The sequence below is a fragment of the Fundulus heteroclitus genome, chromosome 3 (genome assembly GCF_011125445.2).
Source record: "Fundulus heteroclitus isolate FHET01 chromosome 3, MU-UCD_Fhet_4.1, whole genome shotgun sequence".
Classification (NCBI taxonomy): Eukaryota; Metazoa; Chordata; class Actinopteri; order Cyprinodontiformes; family Fundulidae; genus Fundulus; species Fundulus heteroclitus.
Window position 1 is genome coordinate 11,980,592 of NC_046363.1, and position 24,828 is coordinate 12,005,419.

The 24,828-nt window shown below is 44.2% G+C and overlaps 2 protein-coding genes across 2 annotated transcripts; both read left to right on the forward strand.

The window, feature by feature from the left end:
* The first annotated feature begins 1,327 nt into the window (after positions 1-1,327).
* Positions 1,328-11,930, forward strand: gapdhs (glyceraldehyde-3-phosphate dehydrogenase, spermatogenic). The gene is made up of 11 exons (XM_012859189.3): positions 1,328-1,410; positions 7,980-8,039; positions 8,357-8,453; positions 9,282-9,388; positions 10,194-10,284; positions 10,371-10,489; positions 10,582-10,663; positions 10,751-10,902; positions 10,989-11,151; positions 11,232-11,329; positions 11,424-11,930. Exons 2-11 carry the CDS (start codon positions 8,011-8,013, stop codon positions 11,491-11,493), a joined length of 1,008 nt encoding a protein of 335 aa, XP_012714643.1. The 5' UTR covers positions 1,328-1,410; positions 7,980-8,010; the 3' UTR covers positions 11,494-11,930.
* An 8,302-nt stretch (positions 11,931-20,232) lies between these two features.
* Positions 20,233-21,659, forward strand: LOC118557762 (macrophage mannose receptor 1-like). Its single transcript, XM_036128057.1, has 3 exons — positions 20,233-20,515; positions 20,613-20,916; positions 21,019-21,659. The coding sequence occupies exons 1-3, from the start codon at positions 20,250-20,252 to the stop codon at positions 21,229-21,231; spliced, it is 783 nt and encodes a 260-aa protein (XP_035983950.1). The 5' UTR covers positions 20,233-20,249; the 3' UTR covers positions 21,232-21,659.
* The last annotated feature ends 3,169 nt before the right edge of the window (positions 21,660-24,828 follow it).

Below are 24,828 nucleotides of genomic sequence, written 5' to 3' on the forward strand. Positions count from 1 at the left end.
CATAGTGGTGCACTTTAACACAGTTTAATAGGCAGATGGTATATTTCACATTTCTGCAACATAAGATCCATACCTCAGATTTTGCTCAGTTTTAATTAGTCCTTACTTTTAAATTGCAGTTGGCAAATTCCTTTAACTTGTAAGGGTCTCGTACTACTACACAGGAACATGTGAGATATATGTAATGTCCCAAAAAGTCTGTGGGTTTGAACGTCAGTTATGAATTTACACTGGCTGCCCAGTAGGGGGCGGTGTATTAGAGAAACAGATGGGAGTCCAGAAAACGTGACTCAACACTCAAACTTCCACACACGCACACAACACTTTTAAACATCTGTCCACTGCCATGAGCACAATGAATGAAAAATAGTGTTATTTTGTTGCCATTGGGTAGAAGGAGGATGAACGGGACTGGGAAATGTCTCTTTTGGACACGATTAGGAAAAGTTTGCTATGATGAACTCATTCATGCTCATTAAAGCCACGGCAGCGGGGCGTGTGTAGCCGTGAGTGGAGCAGGGATTTCCCATGTTTCCCCACTGTACGCATCCTGCGTCACGTAGGCTTTCTTTCTAACGTTGTGACGCCGGGGCTACAGGAGGAGAGGAGAATGAAGCTTTAATTTCCCCAGAGAGTGAAGGGACGTTTTAATCGGACCTGAACGTAGAAGTGAAAATCATTAATAAAAATGCAACGATTCTGACTCATAGGACTGAGTAAAAACGAAGCAGTTCATCGGGACGTAAAAAAAACGTGAATTATCCCAGTCCTGTATCCGAGGCATGTCGTTATTTGTTTGTGACAACCCACATCCTAAGGGGATCCAATACTGCAGCCTTTTAAGAAGCTGGACAAAAATGGGTTGTGGGTTCAACCGACCATGCATTTTAATGGTGAACAGCAGGATGCCACATGCAGGACGACCAGCCTGCTGATCGCATGACGAGCCTGGTGTTATTATCACCTCCTGGTGTCTGAGTCTGTCCACACTGATAATAATGGTGTGTGTGCTTTATGCGAACATTATTCTGTCACATTAAAACATCATATCATATGTGAACGTGAAAAAAGCTCCGTCATTCTTTATCCTTCACTCTTCGTCCAGGTATAGGTCGCCTTCTCCGTCTGATTTCATCTCCTGTTATATTAAATTATGTTTAATCAAAAACACATCTTTCTCTTGTCACACGATTAAGTTCAGCGAGCAGGAGAACAACCAGGCCGCTGGTAACCATCGCTTCCATTAGCTACAGCAGCTACAGAGAAGGCCGTGAACAGCCCCTCGTTCAGAATGGAAGCCTGTCTGCAGCGGATGACGTGACGTCATGTCGCTATGGTGACCGGGCAGTATAAAAGCGGAAGGCTGAGACGTGAGCTGCGCACACTGACTCAAGCAGCATCAGCAGTGAGGTAAGCCAGAACTCCGCGGTGTCACGTTCAAGTTTCGAGAATTTAACGTATTTATTATATACGTATTCTTATCAAATACCCATCAGGTGTCGGTTTAAAGTGCTTTCGCCAGATAAGTTGTCGTCACGGGAAGCTAGAGGCGTTGTTGCGTCCGACATCTGCTTCCGTTGTTAATAAAACAGGTATTATGGTGCAGAGAGGAGTTTGTTGGCAGATCAACGGTTTAGAGGGATTTCCTGACCAGCCCTGCTCGCAACGTTTGCAAATGATGCCTTCAGGAACAGACGGAGAATGGGAGGGGATGCGCAATGGCCTCTTTATCTCGAAGCGCTTCTTTTTGACCAAGTTTTATTTCGTCGAGTCTTGTAACGTTGGCGCTAAAAAAAATGCGTCACCGCGGGAATTCTGCGCAGCGGAAAGGGAAATTTAGTCAATTTAGTCAAATATTTTGCATTGCACAGGATTAGCCTGTGCGAGCAACGTGACTTTAGAAGCTCGCAGTGCTGCATCTGCGGAAGTAAGACTGGACTCCATGTTACGTAATCCGCTGCATAAAAACGAAGGCTCTATTATTGGGCTTTTTTTCCCTGTGAAATACTCGGAAACACGGAGTTCATAGCGGGACATGATTTACTGTTTTAGTCATAATGGTGCAGTTTTGCATCCTGACGCTGGGGCTGAGGTGAATAAATGAAGCTACGTGCCTGATCCGCTCTTCGTGATGAAGTCTGACGACGTTACACACTCGCAGGGGATGAATGTGCCAGAGTGACGAGAAACGAAGTGAACAATAATGACTTTAAAAAGCATATTAAAACGCACGTAAATGTTTTCATGTGCATCCGAATACTAGAGGGGGAAAAGTGTCGCAGGATTCTGCCGCAGTTTGACTCGACGGACCTGTTGACGAGGCCTTGTTTTTTTTTTTTTTTTTTTTTCTTCCCTGAAAGCGTCTGAGCCAAATTAACCGCGTTGAAACTATCAGGAGAAATGGACGTGGAGGGAAACTAAACACGGAGCTTTCTCCGCCGTGGGGTTGGAGCGGCTGACAGGAAGATGCAGCCATGTCTGGCTGGATGAAGGTCATCACTCCAGGTGATGAAGGGCACAGCAGGCCTGCTTCACCCACGCCAGGCGACGTTCTCCTGTTGGTTTCATCTTCATTTATTCGACACTGTAGACGCAGACACGGACAGTCGCGGCTCGTATCTAAATAAAAACCGCCTTTAAGTGAAGGTGACACACAGCAGCATCTTAGCATTAGCTGTGTGTGACCTAGCTTGGTTTTGTTTAAGGCCTTACGCTCGCAGTGGGGGGGAAATAAAAAGCCGTGTGCATTCTTGGAGTACATATTTTCAATTCTTTGTTCTGAATATTAAATTAGCACATTTTTTAAATCTAAATAACCTATTCAAGTTATTGCATCGTTTTTAGGGCTGTTCCTCAATAACCCAAATGTTAGCTCATTTTGCTCCTAATGCTAATGAGGTTCACCCTCACTAATGATGACGCCTAGTGTTGGCTCACTCTGCTAATAGCAGCACTTTATGAATGGCTACCAGCTGATAAAAACTCCTTCTGCCTACCTTTAATTAGTCTGTTAGCCAATGAGAGAAGTCACAGATAAGGTACGCCACACCACAGTGAAGAAAATAGAACTAACAGGCTGCTGGTACCAAGATATGCTGAGGTTTTAGAAAAGTTAAAAGTTTCCTATATGGAGCATAGAGTAAAGCCAGGTTGTCCCTTCTTGAAGTTGTGGCTGCACTCTGCTGACCAGCTGGATGAAAGATGGCTATTTAGTTTTTTATCATGCTCACAGAAACGTCCAATTTTGTTTCCAGTGATTACAAATAACTATATTATGAACAGTCGTGGTGTGGAAATTAAACTCATCATTGCCACTGTGAGGGGACGCTGATTTGAAAACGCGGTGGAGCCATGAGTCGGCCGGTGAGCTGATTTTAAATAAAAGCAGTTCAATACTATTCTGCATATTTGTTTGTGTTATTACTATGAAACAGGTATTTCTTTTTTTGGGGTTGTATCACAGGGTTGTGAATCTGATAACAGCCCAGCAAAACTGGTTGCACAAGAAGGACTAGGATTTTCTTGATAAAAAAAAATACGCAGCCCCAGAGTTAGCCTCCGTCTCTACAGGTTTCAGAACGTGGCTCGCAGGTGCACAGCTCGTGGCGAGGCTCATTTACATACTCGAGTCATGCTGTGCGGGCGAGCTTTTTTTAATTTTATTTTCCAGATTAACTCAGTTTTCCCCCTCTGAACGGTGGGACGGTCGGTATGACTGTCCCGTTTGATGGTGCAGCCGCAGCTCTTCTACGAACGAAGTCATTGACTCATTCGAACATTCACAATGACTCAGCTTTTCTCTGCCTAACTGGCTGCGTTTTTAGGAAATGAGCCACCTCACAGGGAAGAAGGGGCTCGCATGGCGCTGCAGGCAGGAAGCAGGAACGCTTTTAAAAGCCTGATTTAACAGCCCTGAACACGCGGCATCAAATGACCCCCGGCCGTCACAACCCAGTCCCCGAAACGTGTCGGGTTTATCCTGTATCCCTTACCATCATTTATACTGTAGGTCGCTGAAATCTGCTCAGTGGAATATTCCGAATGAGGTTGTGAAATTAGGCCATAAAAGACTTCCCATTTTGGCCCATGTTGCGCCATTTCCTTTGCTTTCTTACCACGTATCCGTCTTCCTGAATTTGATGCATTTTGATATACAACGCATGCACCTTGGGGTCCTGCTTACGTTTTTTTTTTATTTGCAGCATCAAGGTGCAAAATCTAGCTGCACTTTTTCCAAGATACACCGACCGATGACAAGTTTGGTTTCTTAGTTAGGTTGAACCAATATTTGGAGCGACAGCAGGAAGCCTAGTCCTTGCTGGGGTCAGTTAAAAGCCGGATACGTCCTGTAAAGTCTGCCTGAGCCAGCAAGTTTTAGACAGGAGACACGATGATGACGAACATCTGAGTGACTTGTTCAAAGCTGCAGCGAGACATGTCCGAGGTGACGATGTAAAAAAAAAAAGTGCCTCTAACAGGAACGCTGGTGAGGAGGAAGTCAGAGGAACTGTTTGTAAAAGGAACGTTCCTTTTTATTGCACGTTAGGGGAGAAAACTCAAAAAGCCGGTGCTGAAAAGACTCAGAAATGGGCGGGTAGGAGGAAAAGACATTACCCAATTGGATGTTCTGCAACGTCTCTGTCCAATCGACCCACTGCAGTGGAAAAACACTGAGGAGGAGGAGGATGAGGGTGTGACAGAGGCATAGGAAGCTGGGGGAAGGTTTGAATCGGCAAGGGCGGACCAAGGAGGAAGGCTGGGGGGTGGGGGGGGGGGCGGTGCGGTAAAGTCAGGATACACTCGGTGAACTCGCGGTTGACAAATCTGCAAGCGGCAAAGCAAATAAATAGATAAAAGGAATGACAATTCAACAAACTGAAATAAGTGCTGCGTGTGTTCCCCTTAAAGACATTTTACAGAAAATGGGACAAATGAGGGCATTTCCAACTGGGACAAAAACTGGCAGGAGGGGAAAATGCTGCGTCATGCTTGTCTGTGATGTTTTCACACATCCAGGTTTTAACATCTGACCACCCAGTCCAAACTAGTGTGTCTGTTTCCGTCTGGTTATGAGTTATCTGCCCCCCACCCACCCACGCCGGGCCCCGGGGGTCCCTGCTGTGCATCCCTCCTGACGTCTGAGTGGAAACTGGGCCGAAGCTTGGGGGAGGGGAGGTTGTGCGTTGTGAAAACGAGACGACCAGACATAGAGAAACAGGACAATGAGACTCAGGAGACAGGACAAATCTGGGCTCAGAGGGTCCAATTTTGGGGGGAAGGGGGGGCTGTATTTTAATGATTATGTCTGGGTTTGGGGTTGTGGAAGGGGGGGGGAAGCCACATGACTAGCTGGGAAGTTCTACTACACTTCCCATAATTCAGTCTGATCCAGGCCTTGCACCATTTCGTTTATTTTGTACCTTCGTGGGTGATGGCACCTGCTTTCTTTGGGAGCAGATGACCCCCTAAAGCTTCGCTGGTCTGCTGACCTGCCTTTATTATCAGCTGTGAGCTGACGGCTCTACCAGAGGGGGGCGGGGCCCCTCTGTCCTTCCTTACTGAGGAAATAAAAACAAAAGCAGATGGAGCAATACCAGGTAAAATCCTGCAGTAAAAGCACGATGGAGCTTCTCCGCTACGCGCTGCGTCCTCTCCTAACGTTAACATTAACCCTGTGATATTAACGAGTGGCAGCAGGCTGCCCTCCACCACACAATGGGGCCCCTGTAGGCGGTCGCGTTTCAGTGTGAGAGCGCTCTGAATACCAGACTGCGGCCTATTGAGCCCTCTGTTGAAAAGGGCCGGAACGTCAGAGTGAAGAAAAGTGAAGATGTCGGCACCGGAGCGCTCCTCGTTAATTAGAACCTCGGTTTTTTACCGAACCTCAGCAACGGGAATTACTCTTAGAGATGCACCGGTCATTCGTCTCCATGCTGCTACGGAATGCTGGGTTCGCTTTAGGTTAGATTCAGATTTGTTTTCCCCCTCTAAAGACTCATGTCGCACAAAAGAGAAGTATTTTTTTTTTTTTTTATAGGAATCCAGCCAACAATTTACCAGATTCTTCCTGCTCTATGCATAAAAGCACCCCCCCCTGACTGTAACGATCAAGTGAAACGATGAGGCCTGATTGGGTCATTTGCCACCGATCAGCCAATCCCTGAAGCAGCCTCTGGGCAGCTCTAGAGGATCCGGCCGGGGTTGCTTCATCAAGTGTGTGCAGGTTGACACGCACGACGTGTCTGAGCGTGTTGAGCCGACAGGAAGACGGTGAAGCTGGGTTCACCTGGAGCCACGCGTTTGACATTCAGCTCCGGCTGATTTTTCTCTGCCTGTTCTCGCTCAGGAGACATTTTAACCTGCTCAGAGACGCAGAAAGGACCGCGTCGTCTGTCAGCGGGGCGGCCATTTTGTTCCGGGAACCCAGGGCAACTGCTCCCTGTGCAGAGAAAAGTGAGACGTTAGCATGCAGGGAGGAGGAGAGGAAGCGGGTTATAGGAGGAGGAAAGGCAACCCTGAATTATGTGACCACACAAAGTAGAAGCAGTGCAGTCACATTGTACACGACCCCCCCCCCCTGCCAGCCTCTCTCCTCTGGTGACCTTGTGTTGCAGATGCTGGCTGCAGCGCTTAAAATGGCTGCTCTACTCTGAAGGAAAAGTAAAGCAGAGAAACCAAGGCGAGGCGTGTGGACCGCTGCGTGTAACAGTTCAGGCCGTGTTACCTCAGTCACAGGACGCTCCACATGTGCACAGTCAGCATTAACGTTATGGTCCTGCCAGGTAGAATCGATGAATTGTAATCTGGTCACCCCCGCGGTCTATTTAAAGTACTCCCACAATGCATTTCAGCGGATTGACAGCTTGTCCCCAACAGATTAGGGGATTAGAGTGGGTGAAAATGACAAGCAGCCTACCTGGTCCACACGGACGCCAGAACGCTGAAGCCAGACGCAGCTTTAGGCCTTTCTTCAGAAAGTCTGCTGCACTTGTAGGTTTTTCTACCTGCGCTACAGGTTAATTGGTGTGGCCAGTGGCTTTAAGCACAAGTACAGGTATCTGGACAATTTATTGGTGCATTTCTATTTGCTACCTCCATCGGCTTCTTTGTTTAGCGGGTAATGGGCGATATTAAGGCGTAACACAGCCTGATCAGACCATGCAACAGGTCCCAGGAGGTGGAGGCTGCGTGGATCCTGCAGATCAACGCTCTGGCTGAGACGGCGCAGAGAAAAGGAGGTCAAATAGTTGAGTCCCGGCCAGACCTCCCTCTCTGCTCTCTCTGCCTCATCACACGGCAGCCCTCTGATCCCGCTGACTTTTTTTTAAAAACATGTCCCTGCATGGCGCGGCCCCTCCAGACCCCCCAGCAGCCAGAAACAGGCCGTTGATGTGAAACAGAGCCACGCCCATCCATGTTTTCAGCCACGGCGCCTGGGTTAGAACCTGGTACCTGCTGCCGCCTGCCTCTCCTCAGCTCCTCTGGACCCCACAGCAACTTCAGGCCCTTTTTTTTTTTTTTTGGTGTGGCTTTCACAAGAAAAGGAGGGAACGTTTCTGCACGGTGCTTTATTAACGCACCTTTTCCTGTTTGAATGCAGAGGACATCTCCCCACGCCGTCACTTCCCCTTCATGTTCCTCTAATGAAGATGTCACAGGATGACTTGGAGCTATGAGGAGGAATGTGTTGTTATTGGCTCTCTGATCTAATCCTGTAATCCATGCATAAAAAACGTTATGCTAACTCCGGCTTCACCTGCACAGCTTTGACTTTCTGCATGATTTTAATCATCGGTATTACTGAGACTTTTGTCTTGCGGCGTTGAAAACTGTGATTACGGGCTGGCTGCAGCACGACTTACCAGTCCGACCTGACTAACTAGCCCCGGTTTGGGCGAACGTCCGTCATGAAAATATCCGTCTGATGTTCCAGCAGAGGCCGGGTCGCATCAATCACGTCGTTTGTTTCTGTCCTGCAGGTACCTCCACAGCCCCTAAGCAACAGCAACCATGTCAGACCTCTGTGTTGGAATCAACGGGTGAGTCTGAGTTGTGTTTTAGAAACAAGCCGTCAGAGGTGACGGCAGTGAGGGCACTAAATGTTTGTTTTTTGTCTTATGTAGTCAAAACTTCTCCTTTCTCGCCCCTATGCATGAAATTTCACCTTCTGACACTTTTAGCCCCAGTTATTAAAATTATCGCTTCAAATCTTCAAGGTTTTCTTTAAGTATTATGCAAATATGGATAGTGATGTGAAAAAATATTTTTTTCAGTATGAACGCACAGTTGGAGTGATGGTTTTGTCCTTCAAAGAATCCATAAGCAGCTTTTAATGTCTGTCTCTCCCGCTCTGCAGCTTCGGTCGCATTGGCCGCCTGGTCCTGAGGGCTTGCCTCCAGAAAGGCATCAAAGTCGTAGCCATCAATGACCCCTTCATTGACCTGCAGTACATGGTGAGAAAACCTCCTTCTTCATAAGTTGCTTCATCTTATTGCCTTTTTTGTCACATGTAGAATCGTAGAGAGGAGTCGTATATCCAGGAGCTGCAGGTCAGCGCCTCGATGCAGGGCTGCTGGGCTTCCTTAGAGAAGCTTTGAAGCAGTAAAGTTCGTCGTTTGATAACTAGGATCATTAGGAACAGATGCATGTCGGATCCGATTGGCTTCACTTTGTTGTTGTAACATTTAAATGAGCTGAATTGAATTGAGCACACATAGAAGTGTGGAGCCTTGTCTGGCCATTAAAAACAGCAGGTCCTCCATCTTGTGAGTGGCATTAGCTCCATGGGAACCAGTCCAGTTTCGTTGGCAAACTGGGGTTGTGAAAATTTTTTTTCTAAGATTTACGTTAAACTCATTTCAATCAAAATTATACAAATTCATTTTAGTTTGAGCCAAAATTAGAACAGAAAATTAACAATATCTGCAAATAGAAATAAAATAAGAGAATACAACTTAGTACAAAATGCATTTAAACTGACCCTAATTTACCTCTTTGGGTACTGAAATATACCAAACCTCTTCAGTTTCATCTTATTCATATTAACCAAACTAGATTTAGATCCTTTTTTTTAATGTGTAAATTTAAAATGTTTAACATTGCTAGATTTTAAAGCTATTTGCAGTCACTGTTGCTTTTCTGTCTTATAGCTAAGATCAGATTGTTATATGTACTAATTATACACTAAAAGGCTCTTACCATGATTCATTTTATTCCAAATGTAAAAAATAAAGCAGAAAACAGCCTGTGGGACTCATTCTTTCATACCCGCCCCTTCATAGGTCTACATGTTCAAGTATGACTCCACCCACGGCCGTTACCATGGCGAGGTCTCCCATGACGGTGGCAAGCTCATCGTTGATGGCAGCCCCATCTCTGTTTTCCAGTGGTAGGTGACAACCCTTGAATTTTCTGATTGCCAAGAAGTAGTCGAGGACTACAAAGTCATTTTGAAAAAAAAAAATGCAAATGCTTATTTGTTGTGTGAAATAAAAAATCCAGCATTTTAATAACATGAATGTAGTTTGATTGTTGAAGAAATGGAATGTCTAAATCATATTGATCCAAAGATGCACTCATTTTCACAGAGGCCATATTAATTCAATTAAAGGCATAAAGCTTCCTACATTTTAAGGGGTTTTGTCCTGAAAACAATCTTGTGGCTGAGTAACAAGCCCTGGACATGGATCTGTCTTTCTGTGAAAACGCTTGCTGCATGCAGACAATAATTGATATAAAAAATGAAAGTCTGCTTTTGAGTAATGCTCAAGGTCTGATTTTACTATTAAATTAAAAGCAAAATATATGTTTAGTAAAAGTAAAATACTTTGTGTTTTACATAATTTCAGGAAGATTTTAGTTTGTCTCATTTCTTTTCTATAGTCACTCTTAAACTGTGGTCAGGGGCCTCACCAAAGCGTGCTTTACACCCCCTGCTTACAGTGAGACGGTTATTGTTTGAGGCATATTTTGGTGCAGTTCCCATGTTGCTTTGCTGGAGCGAAGCCTTCTGCTTCAGCCTCTGAGCAGCTGTTGGTTTAGCACATTGTGACAACGGGAAAACCGACAGCGCGGCCATAGAAGAGACATTCCTGCCTCACAACAGCCTCCTGCCAGTTTACACACCAAGAACACTGAGTGCACAGGCTCAGCACAGATTTCTTTTTTTTAACGGTCTCCTTGGTCTCTTCCAGCATGAAGCCTGCTGAGATCCCCTGGGGCAGCGCTGGCGCCAAATACGTGGTGGAGTCCACCGGCGTCTTCCTCAGCGTGGAGAAGGCCTCCGTACGTACGCACAGGGAAGCACACACTTAAAGCGGTGCGGCGAGTGACCCAGTTCCTAACCCGCGCTTTCACCTCGTTTCCAACAGTTTCACATCCAGGGGGGCGCCAAGCGCGTGGTCGTCTCCGCCCCCTCACCTGATGCCCCCATGTTCGTCATGGGAGTTAACGAGGACAAATACGACCCGTCCTCCATGACCATCGTCAGGTAAATCCTAGAAATATAATTTTTTAACTGGTAGCCTTTTTAAAAGTCTACCTGGGTAATGAGACGTTTGTTTTTTTTCTGTTTCTTCATAGTAATGCCTCTTGTACCACCAACTGCCTGGCTCCCCTGGCCAAAGTCATCCACGACAACTTTGGCATCGAGGAGGCTCTCATGGTCAGACGTGTTCCTTCATCTCTTCTCTGCTTTTAGTCTTCTTAAAGGTCTCCGTGTCTTCACGCAATGTCCCTCCGCCCTCCTCAGACCACAGTCCACGCCTACACAGCCACCCAGAAGACAGTGGACGGCCCCAGCTCCAAGGCCTGGCGTGACGGCCGCGGCGCCCACCAGAACATCATTCCAGCTTCCACCGGCGCCGCCAAGGCCGTGGGCAAAGTCATCCCCGACCTTAACGGGTGCGTTGGGCGAACCGGGGCCAACCGGGTCAAAGCGTAAGGTCTTAAAGCAAAGGGGCTTAATGTTTCTCTCTGTTTTCTTCCAGCAAGCTGACAGGAATGGCGTTCAGGGTGCCAGTGGCCGACGTGTCTGTGGTGGACCTGACCTGCCGCCTGTCCAAGTCCGCGTCCTACGCCGAGATCAAGGAGGCCGTCAAGAAGGCCGCGCACGGGCCCATGAAAGGAGTGCTGGGCTACACCGAGGACCAGGTATTCCACAGGACCCTAAACGCCTCGCACAGGTATGAAAAGGAGACGTCTGAGTAACCTGTGTCGTCTGTGGTTGCCAGGTGGTGTCCTCTGACTTCATCGGCGACACCCACTCCTCCATCTTCGATGCTGGCGCCGGCATCTCCCTCAACGACAACTTTGTCAAACTCATTTCCTGGTGAGTGTCTGAATATCCGACACGTTTACAGCAGCGAACCCCCTCGCTCATCCAACGGGAGACGACGCATTAAACATGTTGCCCCTCCTTCCAGGTATGACAACGAGTACGGCTACAGCAACCGCGTGGCCGACCTGCTGCTCTACATGCACTCCAAGGAGTAGACGCTTCCCGTCCTGAGAGGAAGCGAGGAAAGGGACCACCGCTAATCATCATATACCCCCCCCCTCCCTTCTCTTTTACACAAAAGCCCCACCAATAGCCAAGTCATTGCATTTCCAACCCCTTTAGCTCTACTACAGCATATGTAGGCAGACGCAAACGTGTGTTTGAGTGTTTTGAGTTGATCCGTGTTTTCCTTTAATGACGAGGCGACAGTTCGGTGAAAGTATTCGTGTCCGTGTGCCCTCTCTCCACCTCTCCACTGCCAATTTAGATGTGTCATTATGGCTGAGTACTACTATGGTAACTACTGTATCCATCTCACTGTTAGTGTGGTTTAAAAGCTTCGTCACCAGTGGGAGGAGGACCCCAGAGAGGCAGACCTACTGTAACTGCTTAAGAATTAAGAGATGAGAAAATAAAGTTTGAAAAAACCTCTGACGCCTCTTTCGTGGTCCGGCTTCGTATCGGTAAATAAAAGAAATGTGTAGGTTGGTGTTTCGCAGGTCTGTAAGGATCCTTGGATGAACTAATTCTAAGGTGAGGTTAACAGTCAAGTCTTATTTTAAATCTACGCTTACCTTTTGTGGATTGTGAATGTATTGACTGAAAAGACCAACAAAATTAGAGATTAACACCAAGAGAAGGAAGTCCCGGCTGAAATAAACAAAGATGGAGAAGCCAGGCAGCTGACCGTTATACTCGCTCTTCTTTCCTGCTATAATGACGAGCAAAAGCAGGACTGATGGCAGCTCTCCTCTCACCCACATGAGAAATACAACAAAAGATGGGTTCTCAGGCTGGGGTTTGTAAGAAGGAGGAGGAGGCGGGGCTTAGGACATTCCTTCCTGGTTAGCCAATCAGCTGTGAAAAGCCAAATATAAACAAGGGGAGCTCGTTCATAAACCACATTTGGAGCACATAATGTCTAGAAGTAAAAAGTAGTAATTCAAAAACTTAAAAACACTAAACTATAATTTAGGGACTGAAATACATAGGAACTGTTTGATTTGAATAGCTGAATTACTTTTTTTTGTAGCAATGATATCACTATCCATCATACAAAAATATGAAATAATGAGCCAATTCTGGTCTTTAAAATGAATAACAAGGTTATAGTTGCCACGGCTGCAATTATCTGTTACTGACTTCATTAAGTGTGTCGGTCTGCCTCTGTCTACATGTTTTCAGTCAAAATATTGCTAAAGTGAATGTTACTCATCAGTAACCACCTCTGGTTAAAATAAGTCTGAACTGGGTCATCTAACCTACTTATTTCCCCCCTGTTATATTAAGCACTTTTCAAAAAGAGGTCTGTCAAGCAGAAGTAGGACTTCTGAAACTCCAAACAGCTGAATGTTAAGTAAAGCAAAGTAATAAGGACATTTTTTTATCTACGTACACACTCACCTGTTGAGGTAGACTTGTTTAATTGCTTGTTAAAGTCAGTGGATTGCTTCCTGCAGGATTATAGATAAGTCCATGATCACTTTGATGAATCAATGGCACACAGTATCAACACAGTTCTAAAGGAAACAGTGGGTCCAGTACTTGTAAGGTGTACCTATCTAATAAAGTGGCTGGTGTGTGCATCCATTTTTAAAATGAGACTTCTTGTCCTGTCCTACAGACATCAGTTGTTGCTTTTTTATTTCTTTACACATTCTGATCCAGGGATACTGATTGCTATGAAAGTTGGGAGAGCTTCCATTTTGACTTACTTCAGTAATATTTAAAGATGAGATTTTTTTCTCATCCTGGCACTTCATTGTTTTGCTGGAGCCTATGTTCTAACTAAGTAGAGTATTAGAAGAATCACATGTGCTGTTCGTTTGGAGAGTATTCAGAATATTTAGCTAAATAAACGGATGCCGGTATTTCTGCTGCAGTACTCTTGAAGAAGTTGGACAGTTTTGGTGAAGGTTGGAATCAGAAATGTCATTATTGTCTTGAAAATCTGCCATTCTACAACTCTTAGGTGAGGAGAGCCACTGTTCACGCCCTCTTCGTTCTCTCATTCTCTACATTACGCCTGAACAGGAAGAACAGGCAGGAAAACTGTAACGCCACCTGCTGTCTCAGGTTGGTACTGCAACCAGAGCCACAAGACAATGAGGTAAAACTAAAATCAGCATAACTCATAAGTCTGTTTAGTTCGGACACTGAGGTTAGCTCTATGATAACAAGAACTGTAAGCAAGGAAATCTATCTAACTATTTGATTTACAATTTTTACGTTTTGATCAAGATGCATAAAGCATCTGAGCAACAACATCAGCCCAGTCACCTCTGGAGTGGCATAGCATCCTTACCACAGCTAAAACAAATCTCGATAAAAAAAACAACAACAACTGATCCAATAGTCGAATGAAAACCTGCAAACTAGTTTCCCCGACTGATCATTATTTTAAAAGGAAGAAAGTTTTATGTGTCATTGCAATTGTAATTTCTCACATGGTTTGCCTTCTGCATTAAACTCATCCCTTAGGGAACAGTGGGCCTTTTACAGAACCCAGGGAGCAATCTGGGGTTAAGGGTCTTGCTCAGGGGCCAAGGTGGCAGTCTGTGGGGATTGAACCAGGTACTTGCAACCTTCTCAGAGTATACTGCTTTAACCACTGGGCCACCACGCCTCCGTCAGTTGGGTGGTGGTTTAGAGAAAACCCAATAGAGAAACCTACGTTGGAAATCTTTCCAGAACAAAGCATATAGGTGAGCTCGAAGGAAGAACAGGAATATAAGGAGGAACCATTATACCGTTTTTGGAACTTTGCATCTATTAAAAACAAAAAAGAGCACTACTGGAAACCGATACATACAAGCAATACAGAGCAATACACATAGCAATCGAGTCACTGCTTAAAGTTTAAGCAATAAAAACATGCCTTCTGTAAAATCTTCAGCATTTGGGGTGAGAACTCAAATTCTTGTTAGAACGTTTTGAAGTCTGATCCCACGTACTGGTGTCTATGAAAGAGAAGCATGTGTGGCTATAATAATTTTCTTCTTGCATTATCACTGGTGACCTCCGAAGTAAAGGTCACCCCCCACTGTTCGTATTCAAATGGCCTAACAAATAAAAATAAAAATGCTCACAATAATATTGCATCTGTAAGAACAGTGTTGTGGATCACACAAAACTAGTTTAGTTGCAGTTCAGAAGGTTTGGGAAATGTCAGGACGGTGAAAACGTTTTGACAACAGTACTATTACATGAAGCGAAGGGAATAACACCTACTGGTATGTTGGAGAAAATAACATCATAGATAGACCAAAGCTCTATTGTACTTTATATCAGAAGACTGCTGCTGCAGATGCATTTGTCTGAAATATTTCCTTTCTCAGTCTGTGGCTGTAAAAAAAGGAGCTGAGGCAGCAAGGGGGGAGCTCTAGATTTACAGCTCCTGCTATGTTCTGACCCACATCTGCGATCATGATATATGAGCTATGACCGAAACAATAAGTTTCTGGATTCAACTGGCTGAAATGAACTTCTGCTAGAGGGTTGTAGAGTTCAGCTCTAAAAATTGTATCAGAATCTCAGCCATCTGGGAATAGTCTTGAAAATAAGTTGTCAGAAAGCAGGGGTTTGTAATTCTTACCAAATAAACTTTTTTACATGGTCTGCCTGGTCTATTTGATTTACCTTTATTATAAGCCTTCCAGATGAAGAACCCTTTTAAGTTTACTTTAGACAGAAAGCTGCAGCACAGATGAATGATTAACACTGCCATGGGCAGAAACAGAGGACACTGAATGAGCTCAGTAGATTGACCATGCTGGGAGGTCAGGATCACATAACAGTAACCCACCGTGTCGGGAGGATTTACTGCTCAACACAGAAAGCTGGCAGAGGTTAAAAAATCCATGGCCATCACATTTTTCACACTTACTGGTTAGATACATGGTTCATTGGCATGTATATTGCAAATTCTGAGTTACAAATTGTAATGCTGGAGAGGCATCAACAGGTGGAGCCAGATTCTTTCTGTGTTTAAACCGACTGTGTTTAAAGCTCCTTCTGTTACAGCTGATCTATTTCAACCAATTCTATCCAGGAGCTACAGTACCGGACAGGTTCTGATCCAAAGTTGTGAAATATCTGATAACTATGTCTTACTACATGTCTTTGAACTCATCTCAGTGGGAGTACAGCAGTCAATCAAAGGACCAACAGGATTCACAGACACACACACACACACACACACACACACACACACACACACACACACACACACACACACACACACACACCCTTGTTTAAATTACAAATTGAGGACTGTGCCTTGACTTCCTGTTCAAGCCTTTCTATGGCCTATGGGGTCAAAGGGCAATTTTTTGTCAATTACCGGTGCCGACCCTTTAACAAACTCCTCCTAGGAATTTTGAGCTATCAGCTTCAAATTTGCTCAGTTTGAGGTAAAGGCATAGATTAAAAGTTATCAAAATCTTGAGTTTTGGAAAATGTTCAGGGGGCGTAGCCAAGCCGTAAACATTACCTACTCTCCAGAAAATTCAAAACGCCGTGACTTTGTCCGATGTTTGTCCACTGAGGTGGACAAACATCTGGCTGACTGGACCACGGACTACCTCACTGACCGCCCTCAGTACGTGCGGCTGAACGGCTGTCAGTCAGAGGTGGCACTCTGCAGCAACGGGCCCCCCCAGGGCACAGTCCTGTCTCCGTTTCTTTTCACCCTTTACACCTCAGACTTCACCTACAACACGGACAGCTGCCACCTTCAGAAGTTCTCTGATGACTCGGCCATTGTGGGCTGTGTGTCTGAGGGGAACGAGCTGGAGTACCGGTCGGTCATCATGGACTTTGTGGACTGGTGTGAGAAAAACCATCTGTGCTTAAACACCAGTAAGACCAAGGAGATGGTGATTGACATCAGGAGAAGACACCCACCACACTCACCTGTGAACATCCAGGGGCAGGACATAGAAACTGTGGAGAGTTTCAAATACCTGGGTGTTCACGTCAATAATAAGCTGGACTGGACTCACAACACTGATGCTCTGTATAAGAAGGGCCAGAGCCGCCTCCACCTCCTCAGGAGGCTGAGGTCCTTTGGAGTGAGCAGGCCTCTGCTTAAGACCTTCTATGACTCTGTGGTGGCCTCAGCCCTCCTCTACGCTGTCGTCTGCTGGATCCCAGGCAGCACAGAGCGGGACAGAAAGAGGCTGAACAAGTTGGTGAGGAAGGCCACTTCTGTCCTGGGCTGCTCTCTGGACTCTGTGGAGGAAGTAGCTGAGAGGAGGGTGTTGTCCAAGTTCACATCCATCATGGACAACACCTTCCACCCCCTGCACCAGACTGTAGAGGAGCTGAGCAGCTCCTTTAGTGACAGACTTAGACATCCTGTCTGTAAAAAGGAGCGCTACCGCAGGTCATTCATTCCTGCTGCTACCAGATTATACAATGCTGCACTATAACTGTGACCATAACTGTAACTGTAATAACCAACATACAATAACTAATGTGCAATTCTATTTAATACACTGTGCAATAATCCTGAAAGAAGTAACTTCTGCTGCTATTACCACCTGAATATATGTCAATACGTATATAAGTCACCAAGAATGTACATAAGACATCCTCTGCCTTATTTCTATTTTTGTTTTTTTAATTCTTATTTTTCTTATTTACTTTTTTCTTTATCCACTGTATATATGAGGACACACTGTATATACCTGATGCACCTTGTCCTACTTTGGCACCTTCTTCTGATTACTAATTACTGAGCCGATGTGACATGTGAATTTCTCCTATGTGAGATCAATAAAGCCTATCTTATCTTATCTTATCTTTCACATAGAAACATACATTTTAACTAAACCCAGGTGATGATCCTATGTGGTCAACTGGTGACATCATCAAAACCACGCCCTCAGGGAACAGGAAGTAACTTTTTTTGGTTGGAAAGGTCACTCTCTTACCTCAGTAACCCGATCAACTTGAAATTGTGTCAGAAGACAGAAAACATGTTGGTCTTGCTTCCTTTAGACCACAGTTTTCGTTTGAGGGCGTGCCCATGGTGGAAGTGCGGCGTCATGCCATGACCACACGTTTGGCGCTAATTTCCACATGAATCATTGGATCTGCACCAAAATCAATATGATTGATCCTAGTCCAACCACACAGCCAGCCCAACATTTGGTGGGCGTGGCCTATGTGGGCGTGGCCTTTTATTGCTGCCCCAGGCAGCACTAAAAGAATTAGCCCCAAGCAATGCTTTGTCTGAGAATTATGAAATTTGGCACACATATGAAACATCTCAGGACCTACAAAAAGTATTTTGGCGTGATGGTCCAAATCCCACAGGAAGTTGGCCATTTAGGATCAAACCCACCATTTTGTCTCTTTTACACACCTTGTATCTGGGTGAACTCCTACAGCTTTTGATGTAGAGACTTCAGAATCACTCAGTATACTCATTGGAGGTCAAAAGTCAAAATTAAATTTAATTTTTTGCTACATAAAAGTATGCGGGTGCAGCCGAACCTTAAACTTTTTAACAACAACAGTTGGCTGGACAATGAAGGCGTGGCAGAGTGGTGAATTTCCATAGCTCGCCGTTTGCATACGTTTGGCTCTAGTTCATACATACATGATCCAATTTGCTTCAAACTGGATATGAATGATCTTTATCAAGCAGCCAACAGCTCTATTGTATTACATTGGAAGTTGGAGCGATGGCACCCCCCAGAATACTTTAAAAGCTGTCTCCCCATGAAACGAGCCGATTTCCCCCAACCTCGCGCACTGCGCATGTGCAAACAAACTCCTTCTTCTCAGATGAAAACATTGGAGTGGAGAGAAGCATGGCGGCAGTACATGTGGCGTGTGACATAGTGAGCCTCATATTTAACAGTGAGCATTGACACTTCCGTTTTCCCTTCTACTGTTTACGTTTGACTTCCAGATAGACGAGTCCGACAAGCGTCATCTCTCTACGGCGCTGAGTCTGACTTGTGGTTTTTGGACGTACTGTGTGAGCAGTCAGGTCGCATCAGAGCGTCGGGCCGTACAGTGTAAGAACAGGCATTGTGAGCTATGAACTTTCAAACCCTGCAGTTGCGTCGTACAGTTTGAGCTGTATATGAGTACAGCGATTGAAAATATCGTACAGTGTATGCTCGCCATAAATCTGACAGATGATAATGGCTAAGCTGTTAAGCCGTCCCCTGTTCCCCTCCATCCCACCCCACCCACTATCTCCATCTCGAAACTTGCTCTTTCTCAGTCTTAGTGTGGCTCGCACCTCCAGCCAAATCAGTACTTTAAGTACCTGTCTAAGCTTAACTTTAGTGTCTCATCTCAAACAGAGACAATGTCCCTGCAGAAGACAGACGGTGTCATTTGACAGTCAGTGTCTCAAAGAGAACCATAGTTCTCTTCATTGCTTTCCGTGATCGGTGAATTTTGTTTGTTTGCCAAAAAAGATAAATTAACCCATAATGCACCGCACAACCCATATAATCTGCAACTCACTTATTTACAAATGTCAATTATTTACAACAATCACAGTTCTTTCCTTAAATGTTTATCTTCACATTCTGGCCACAACAGTTTTGTGCATTCTAAACTGCCTGATTACAATAAAAGCAAATGAAGCGCGCAGTCGTTGGCATGTCCTCTCAAAGATTCAAATTGTGTGTTTTACATGTAGCCTGATATCTCCACCAGAGCATTTCAAATTCAACAAATTTGAATCATATATGGAGAAACTCAATCTTTTAACAAATACGCAAGACTATATTGGATTCGCTAAACTTCTCTTTGCACAATATCAACAGTAAGCATCCATTGTATATGTGCTTTCTGCAGCTGCTGCACTTGAAAATGCATTAATTTAGTTATCTATTGCAGATCTACGATCTAGTCTATCTTATTTTGCAAAGAAATATGATAAAAAAACAGTCATCAAGCTATACATAATAAATATTTATGGTTAAATTATAGAATAAAATCTTTGCAGACTATGCCGTTGAGGTGGTCTGCCTGTTACACAGAATTATGGCTGAATAATTAGTTTCCCAGCAATTATTCTGGATAGACTGAATGTCTGTTGCATTTTGTATTACATCTCTATTCAGACCTCTGAATGAAATTCAGTGGATGAGTCAGATGAGACAAAAATTAACATTTTGGGCTGCTTACAAAACGACTTTTGAGGTAGAAAACTAATTCTGCACATCACCCACCATTGTTATTGATTTATTTATTTATCTTATTTTACTTTATGGAAGATATAAGCTAAAACGGATATGTTTATTTTGGGTATTTTTAATCATTGCACTGATATTTCTCTACAAGCAGAGTATACAGAAACACAGGCTAAATGAAGAAGCTGCAGAAAAGGTGAACAGATATGAAGAGAGGGCTGAAGAGCTCTGGAAGACGAAAAAGACTGCTAAGCTTTTCCAGTTTGGTATAAAAACCCAAATTTAGTTTCCGCTTCCTCATCATCACAATCAAAGCCATTCACCTGCTTTTTTTCTATTTTTAACAAACGCGCTGACAAAAAATGAAGATGGAGGACATTTTAATCTAAACTGCTCCTAAAGCATCATTTACATTGCCCATGTAAATGATACTTGTGTGGTAATCTTCCTCAACAGTAGGCGGGGAAGTGATGTTAATGGTCAGCTGATTGGATTGAAGGGTGTCCAGATGGTACTAAGCCGTCCACTGGTATATCTTCAGCCACTGACACATCTGATTTGATGTAACAGCAGGACTAAATATAGGGATGAAAGGGCTGCTACTCCTCCTCTCCATGGCTGTGTTTGGCTTTGAAGCAAAGCTACACATAACCATTTATATTCCTTCTCGGAAACTTACATGGTACGACGCAAGACAGTACTGCCAGGATAAATATTTGGACATAGTCAACTGGGAGACGATAGACCCAGACCTGCTGACTAAGTTCTTGCAGGAAGAGAACCTCGATGATGTCTGGATTGGTTTACACAAGGATCCTCACCAACTGTCGGTCTTGAATGGGCTCAATGTAAAGTGAGTTTCCATTTGATGCAGTCTTTATCTTAAATAAAATTTCCATATGAAAGAAATGCTGCTGGTAACTTTCTCATCCTTTCTGTGTTTGTTTCAGAACTGGTGAAGACTTGACAGGAGATGGTGTCTCTGACAGCAACTACTTGGCCTATGGTGCAAGCTGTAGCTCTTATAACAGCATAACTAAAACGTTGAAAAGCATCTTGTGCATTACAGAGCTTCCCTTTGTCTGCTATGCTGACAACCTGGTTGTAGTCAATGAACATAAAACATGGGAGGACGCTCTTAGCCATTGCAGGGAACTGACAACTGCGTCTTCCAAATATGACCTCCTGAGCATTGCCAGCTCTTCTGACTACGGTTACCTCAGCGATCGGATCAACGGAGCCACCACCGAGGAGGTCTGAAACTTTGTGATGTGATACTGCAACATTTCCCACTGGACCATGAATATTTGCTGTGTTCATTTTGATGTTATTCAAACCTTGACTCGTGTCTACCAGGTTTGGATGGGCTTGCGCTTTCTGGGAGGGGAGTGGTGGTGGTCCGATGGTGAGACGCTGGACCCCCAAGGTACGCTGCAGGACTGCCCGAGCCAGTGGGAACACTGTGGCACCATCTCCAAATATAACACAGCTAAGTGGCTCACCAGAGACTGCTCAGAAAGAAGGAACTTCGTCTGCTCTTATGAAGAAGTAGCTGAACAGGTTAAATAGGCTTCCTGGCTTAGAGACATTATTTAATTATGGAATTGTCTCACATTTTCTCAGCTATACTGCGCTAAATAGATGTTGAGTGAGAATTTGGGTGCATGTTTGCTTTTCCTGTGTGCCTCTGTGTTGTCCTGTGCTGTCATCTGAGCTGTACAGGTATATGTTGCTTCTCCCTAAAAGATAGGTAAAAACTCCCTTATGATCTTATATAGAAAAGCAGATGAACACGACGGATAGGATTTCAAGCAGCTGAAATTCAGTCCTTAAACTGAATTAGATTGAGCTCTGTCAAGTTCAGCTGAACTGAATGGAACCAAACTGGTTTAAACAGAAATAATTAGTAAACTGAATTTCACTGATCTGAATTAACAGATTTAAACTAAACTCAGCTGAGTCAACATAGTAGTTGGGTTTAAGGTCAGGCTGGACAATACAGGAAAAAAGCATATTGTTAAAATAGAAATCATCCATCCATCCATCCATTTTCCGAACCGCTTTATCCCTCATGGGGTCGCGGGGGGTGCTGGTGCCTGTCTCCAGCATTAAATAGAAATCATATTGATTGATATTGATAATTATCAACAAATTCAAAACATTTAGATACAGAACACACAAAAACAGAATTCAAACTCAACCCTTTATTCAACCAACTTTTTTTAAAAAAACTACAAGTTTTTAAAAAAGAAAAAAGAACACGTGTTCTCTGAATTCTTTGAAAGGGGGAGCTTGGTTCCTGGGTCTGCGTTTGTGATTGGTTGGGAGGATGTAAATACTGTAATATTAACCTACATAGCTAAAATGCAAAAGAAGGAAAACTGTTATTTCATTGAACTTTTTAATGACCCTTTTTTCTATCATCAATATATATTGTTATTGAATTATCATCCAGGCCTATTTTAAACATATCTTTATTTTTTGTGTTTCCTTACTTATGAAGAAATTAACAAGTAGTTTTATTTTTCTATGAACAGCCCTAATATGAGCCAAAACTCAGAAATTCAGTATCCATGTCACCAGGTTAAAAATGTATTCTACAACGTTTTCTACAGGACTGATGCGAGACTTGACAGCCTTAAGATGCTCCCTCTTTGGCCAGTCTTCTGTTACCTCAACAATGTCTTTTGAGTAATTTCTATCACTGAAGATACCTCTACCCACCTACCTTCACTGTTCTGTTCTTAATCAGAGAATCTGATAAATGAACCGTTTGAAACATTTGTTCCTTTATCCCTGTTTTTTTCAAACTATGTTTTTATGCTTAGGCTTTGTTGTTCTTTTTCTCTTAGTTTGATATCCTGTAAAGCACTTTTGATTACCTAGTGTAATAGCGCTGTATAAATAAACTTGCCTTGCCTATTATCGCCACACTCAGCAGTGATCTTTCTCCACGCTTATTTATTTCAGTGATGTATTCAGTAATTTTCAGTGATGTTATCAAGGCCTTGGTTGTTTGTACCTGTAAAACTTTATCGGTTTGTTTTGCTTTTCTCCTTTTTAGCATTTCATCTAATCTTTTTCTCTTCTTTTTGTCTTCTATCTTTTGGTTTCTGTGTCCATTGAACATAAAACGGTCCCAGAATAAAATTTAATAAAGTTTTATGCATATATAAATTAAGCGGGGCACTAAAGCGAAAGCAGCAATGCTCCAGTAACTGCAGTAATGCAGTTCAGCACGGTCTGTGGACGCCTCATTCAGAGAGGACTGCGGTTCCAGATGCGTTACCCGGCCAGGCAGTGCTTCTTTTTCAACGGGGAAGAACGCTCCTTTGACAGCCCATGGGAAGCTGAGGATTTTTTGAGCAAAAACTGCTCATGGGGAAAGCTCGGAGGTTAGATGGGAAGCAAGGGAAGGACACCAGACTGTCAAAGGTATCAGTCGTTGAATGTTTACGTTTGCCCAGGCGATTTTCTTTATTTCTTTTTTACTACATTATTTCTGTTCTCTGAACGTGTATTAAACCAAGTCCCTTGTTGTCTATTTGATCAAATGCTGTTCTACTTTTGTTATGCTTCTTCAGTGGACGCACACAATATTTCCTATTATATACAAGGTTTAATTCTACATGACTGACCTTAAGATTGTTTCTCTCAATGTAAAGGGAATTGACCAAGTCATTAAGCGGCAGAAGATTTTGTCCTTCCTTAGAAAAGAAAGATGTAAATTAGCCTTCCTTCAAAAAGCCCAGCTTACAGACTTAGACTTAGACTTAAACAACTTTATTTGTCATTTTGTATGTACAGAGTGCATACAGGAGGAAATGCAGCAGTGATTAAAAAGTAAACACTTGAAATGTAAACAATGCAGGAGAAAGAGACAGTGTGTGATCACAGTGTACAGGAGAATATTTAAACCATTTGTATGTGCAGAAATGATGGTGCAAAAAGGCATTTGTGCAAAAATGCATTTAGAAACTAAAAGTTTGGCAGCATTTGTAATGCTGATGCAGTGAGTCAAATGTGCAAATGTGGTGTAGAGTCCAGTTTATAGTTCAGCAGTTCAACAGTCTGATGGCAACAGGGAAAAAGCTTTTGCAGAACCTGGTGGACCTGCGGCGGATGCTGCGGAACCTCTTCCCAGAAGGCAGAAGGGAGAACAGTTCATGGTGGGGGTGTGAGGGGTCTCTTATGGTGTTGTGGGCTCGGGACATACAGCGCTGGGACGAAATGTTCTTAATGGAGGGGAGAGGAGTCCCGATGATCCCTTCTGCTGTCCTCACCACTCTCCTCACGTTCTTCCAGTCGGCCACACTGCAGCCTCCACCCCACACAGAGAGACAGCTGGTCAGAATGCTCTCTATGGTGCTTCTGTAGAAGGTCGTGAGGATGGGTGGGGGTAGGTGGGCTCTCCTCATCCTCCTCAGGAAGTACGATCGCTTCAGTGCCCTCTTCACCAGTGACGTGGTGTTCACAGACCAGGTGAGGTTGTCCGTGATGTGCACCCTGAGGAACTTGGTGCTGCTGACCACCTCCACAGCTGAGCTATTGATGAGCAGTGGAACGTGGCAAGACCAGTTCCTTCTGAAGTCGACGATGATCTCCTTCGTCTTCTCCACGTTCAGGATCAGGCTGTTGTCTCTGCACCAGCCCACCAGCTGCTCCATCTCCTCTCTGTAGTCCCGGTCGTTGTTGTCTCTGATCAGGCCCACCACTGTTATGTCGTCAGCAAACTTCATCAATCTCTCTACACTGTGGGAAGCCACCTCTAGCTTTGGCTGCACTCGTATGTTAAAAAGGAGGTCTTACCGATAAAGGGAAGGTTGAAGAAGAAGGTAGTTCTGCAGTAGTAATAACAACACTCAGACAAGACCTGATTCATCCCAAAAACAGAACACTCAAACCAAAGCTGAGTGACGTTGTGTATGCGGTCCAGCGCAGTGAGGACCGTCAAAGAAACCTAACAAGAAATACATAAACCCATGGCACAGCACTGAAACGTCACAGCAGTCCACTTGCACCTCAAGAACAAAGGACACGCTTTTGATGACACTTTGGACAGAGTGAACAGTTGGATTGATAGAGGGGAGAAATAAGAAATTTTTATCAAAAGAGAAAAGCCATCACTGAACAGAGGGGGAGGAATGCATTTTCCACTCACCAGTG

Coding starts and splice junctions, on each gene's coding strand:
- gapdhs (XM_012859189.3), top strand. CDS start 8,011: ATGTCAGACCTCTGTGTTGGAATCAACGG. Junction 9,389..10,193: donor CCCATCTCTGTTTTCCAGTG/GTAGGTGACAAC, acceptor GGTCTCTTCCAG/CATGAAGCCTGCTGAGATCC. Junction 10,664..10,750: donor GCATCGAGGAGGCTCTCATG/GTCAGACGTGTT, acceptor CGCCCTCCTCAG/ACCACAGTCCACGCCTACAC.
- LOC118557762 (XM_036128057.1), top strand. CDS start 20,250: ATGAAAGGGCTGCTACTCCTCCTCTCCATGGCTGTGTTTGGCTTTGAA. Junction 20,516..20,612: donor TTGAATGGGCTCAATGTAAA/GTGAGTTTCCAT, acceptor TGTTTGTTTCAG/AACTGGTGAAGACTTGACAG. Junction 20,917..21,018: donor ACGGAGCCACCACCGAGGAG/GTCTGAAACTTT, acceptor CGTGTCTACCAG/GTTTGGATGGGCTTGCGCTT.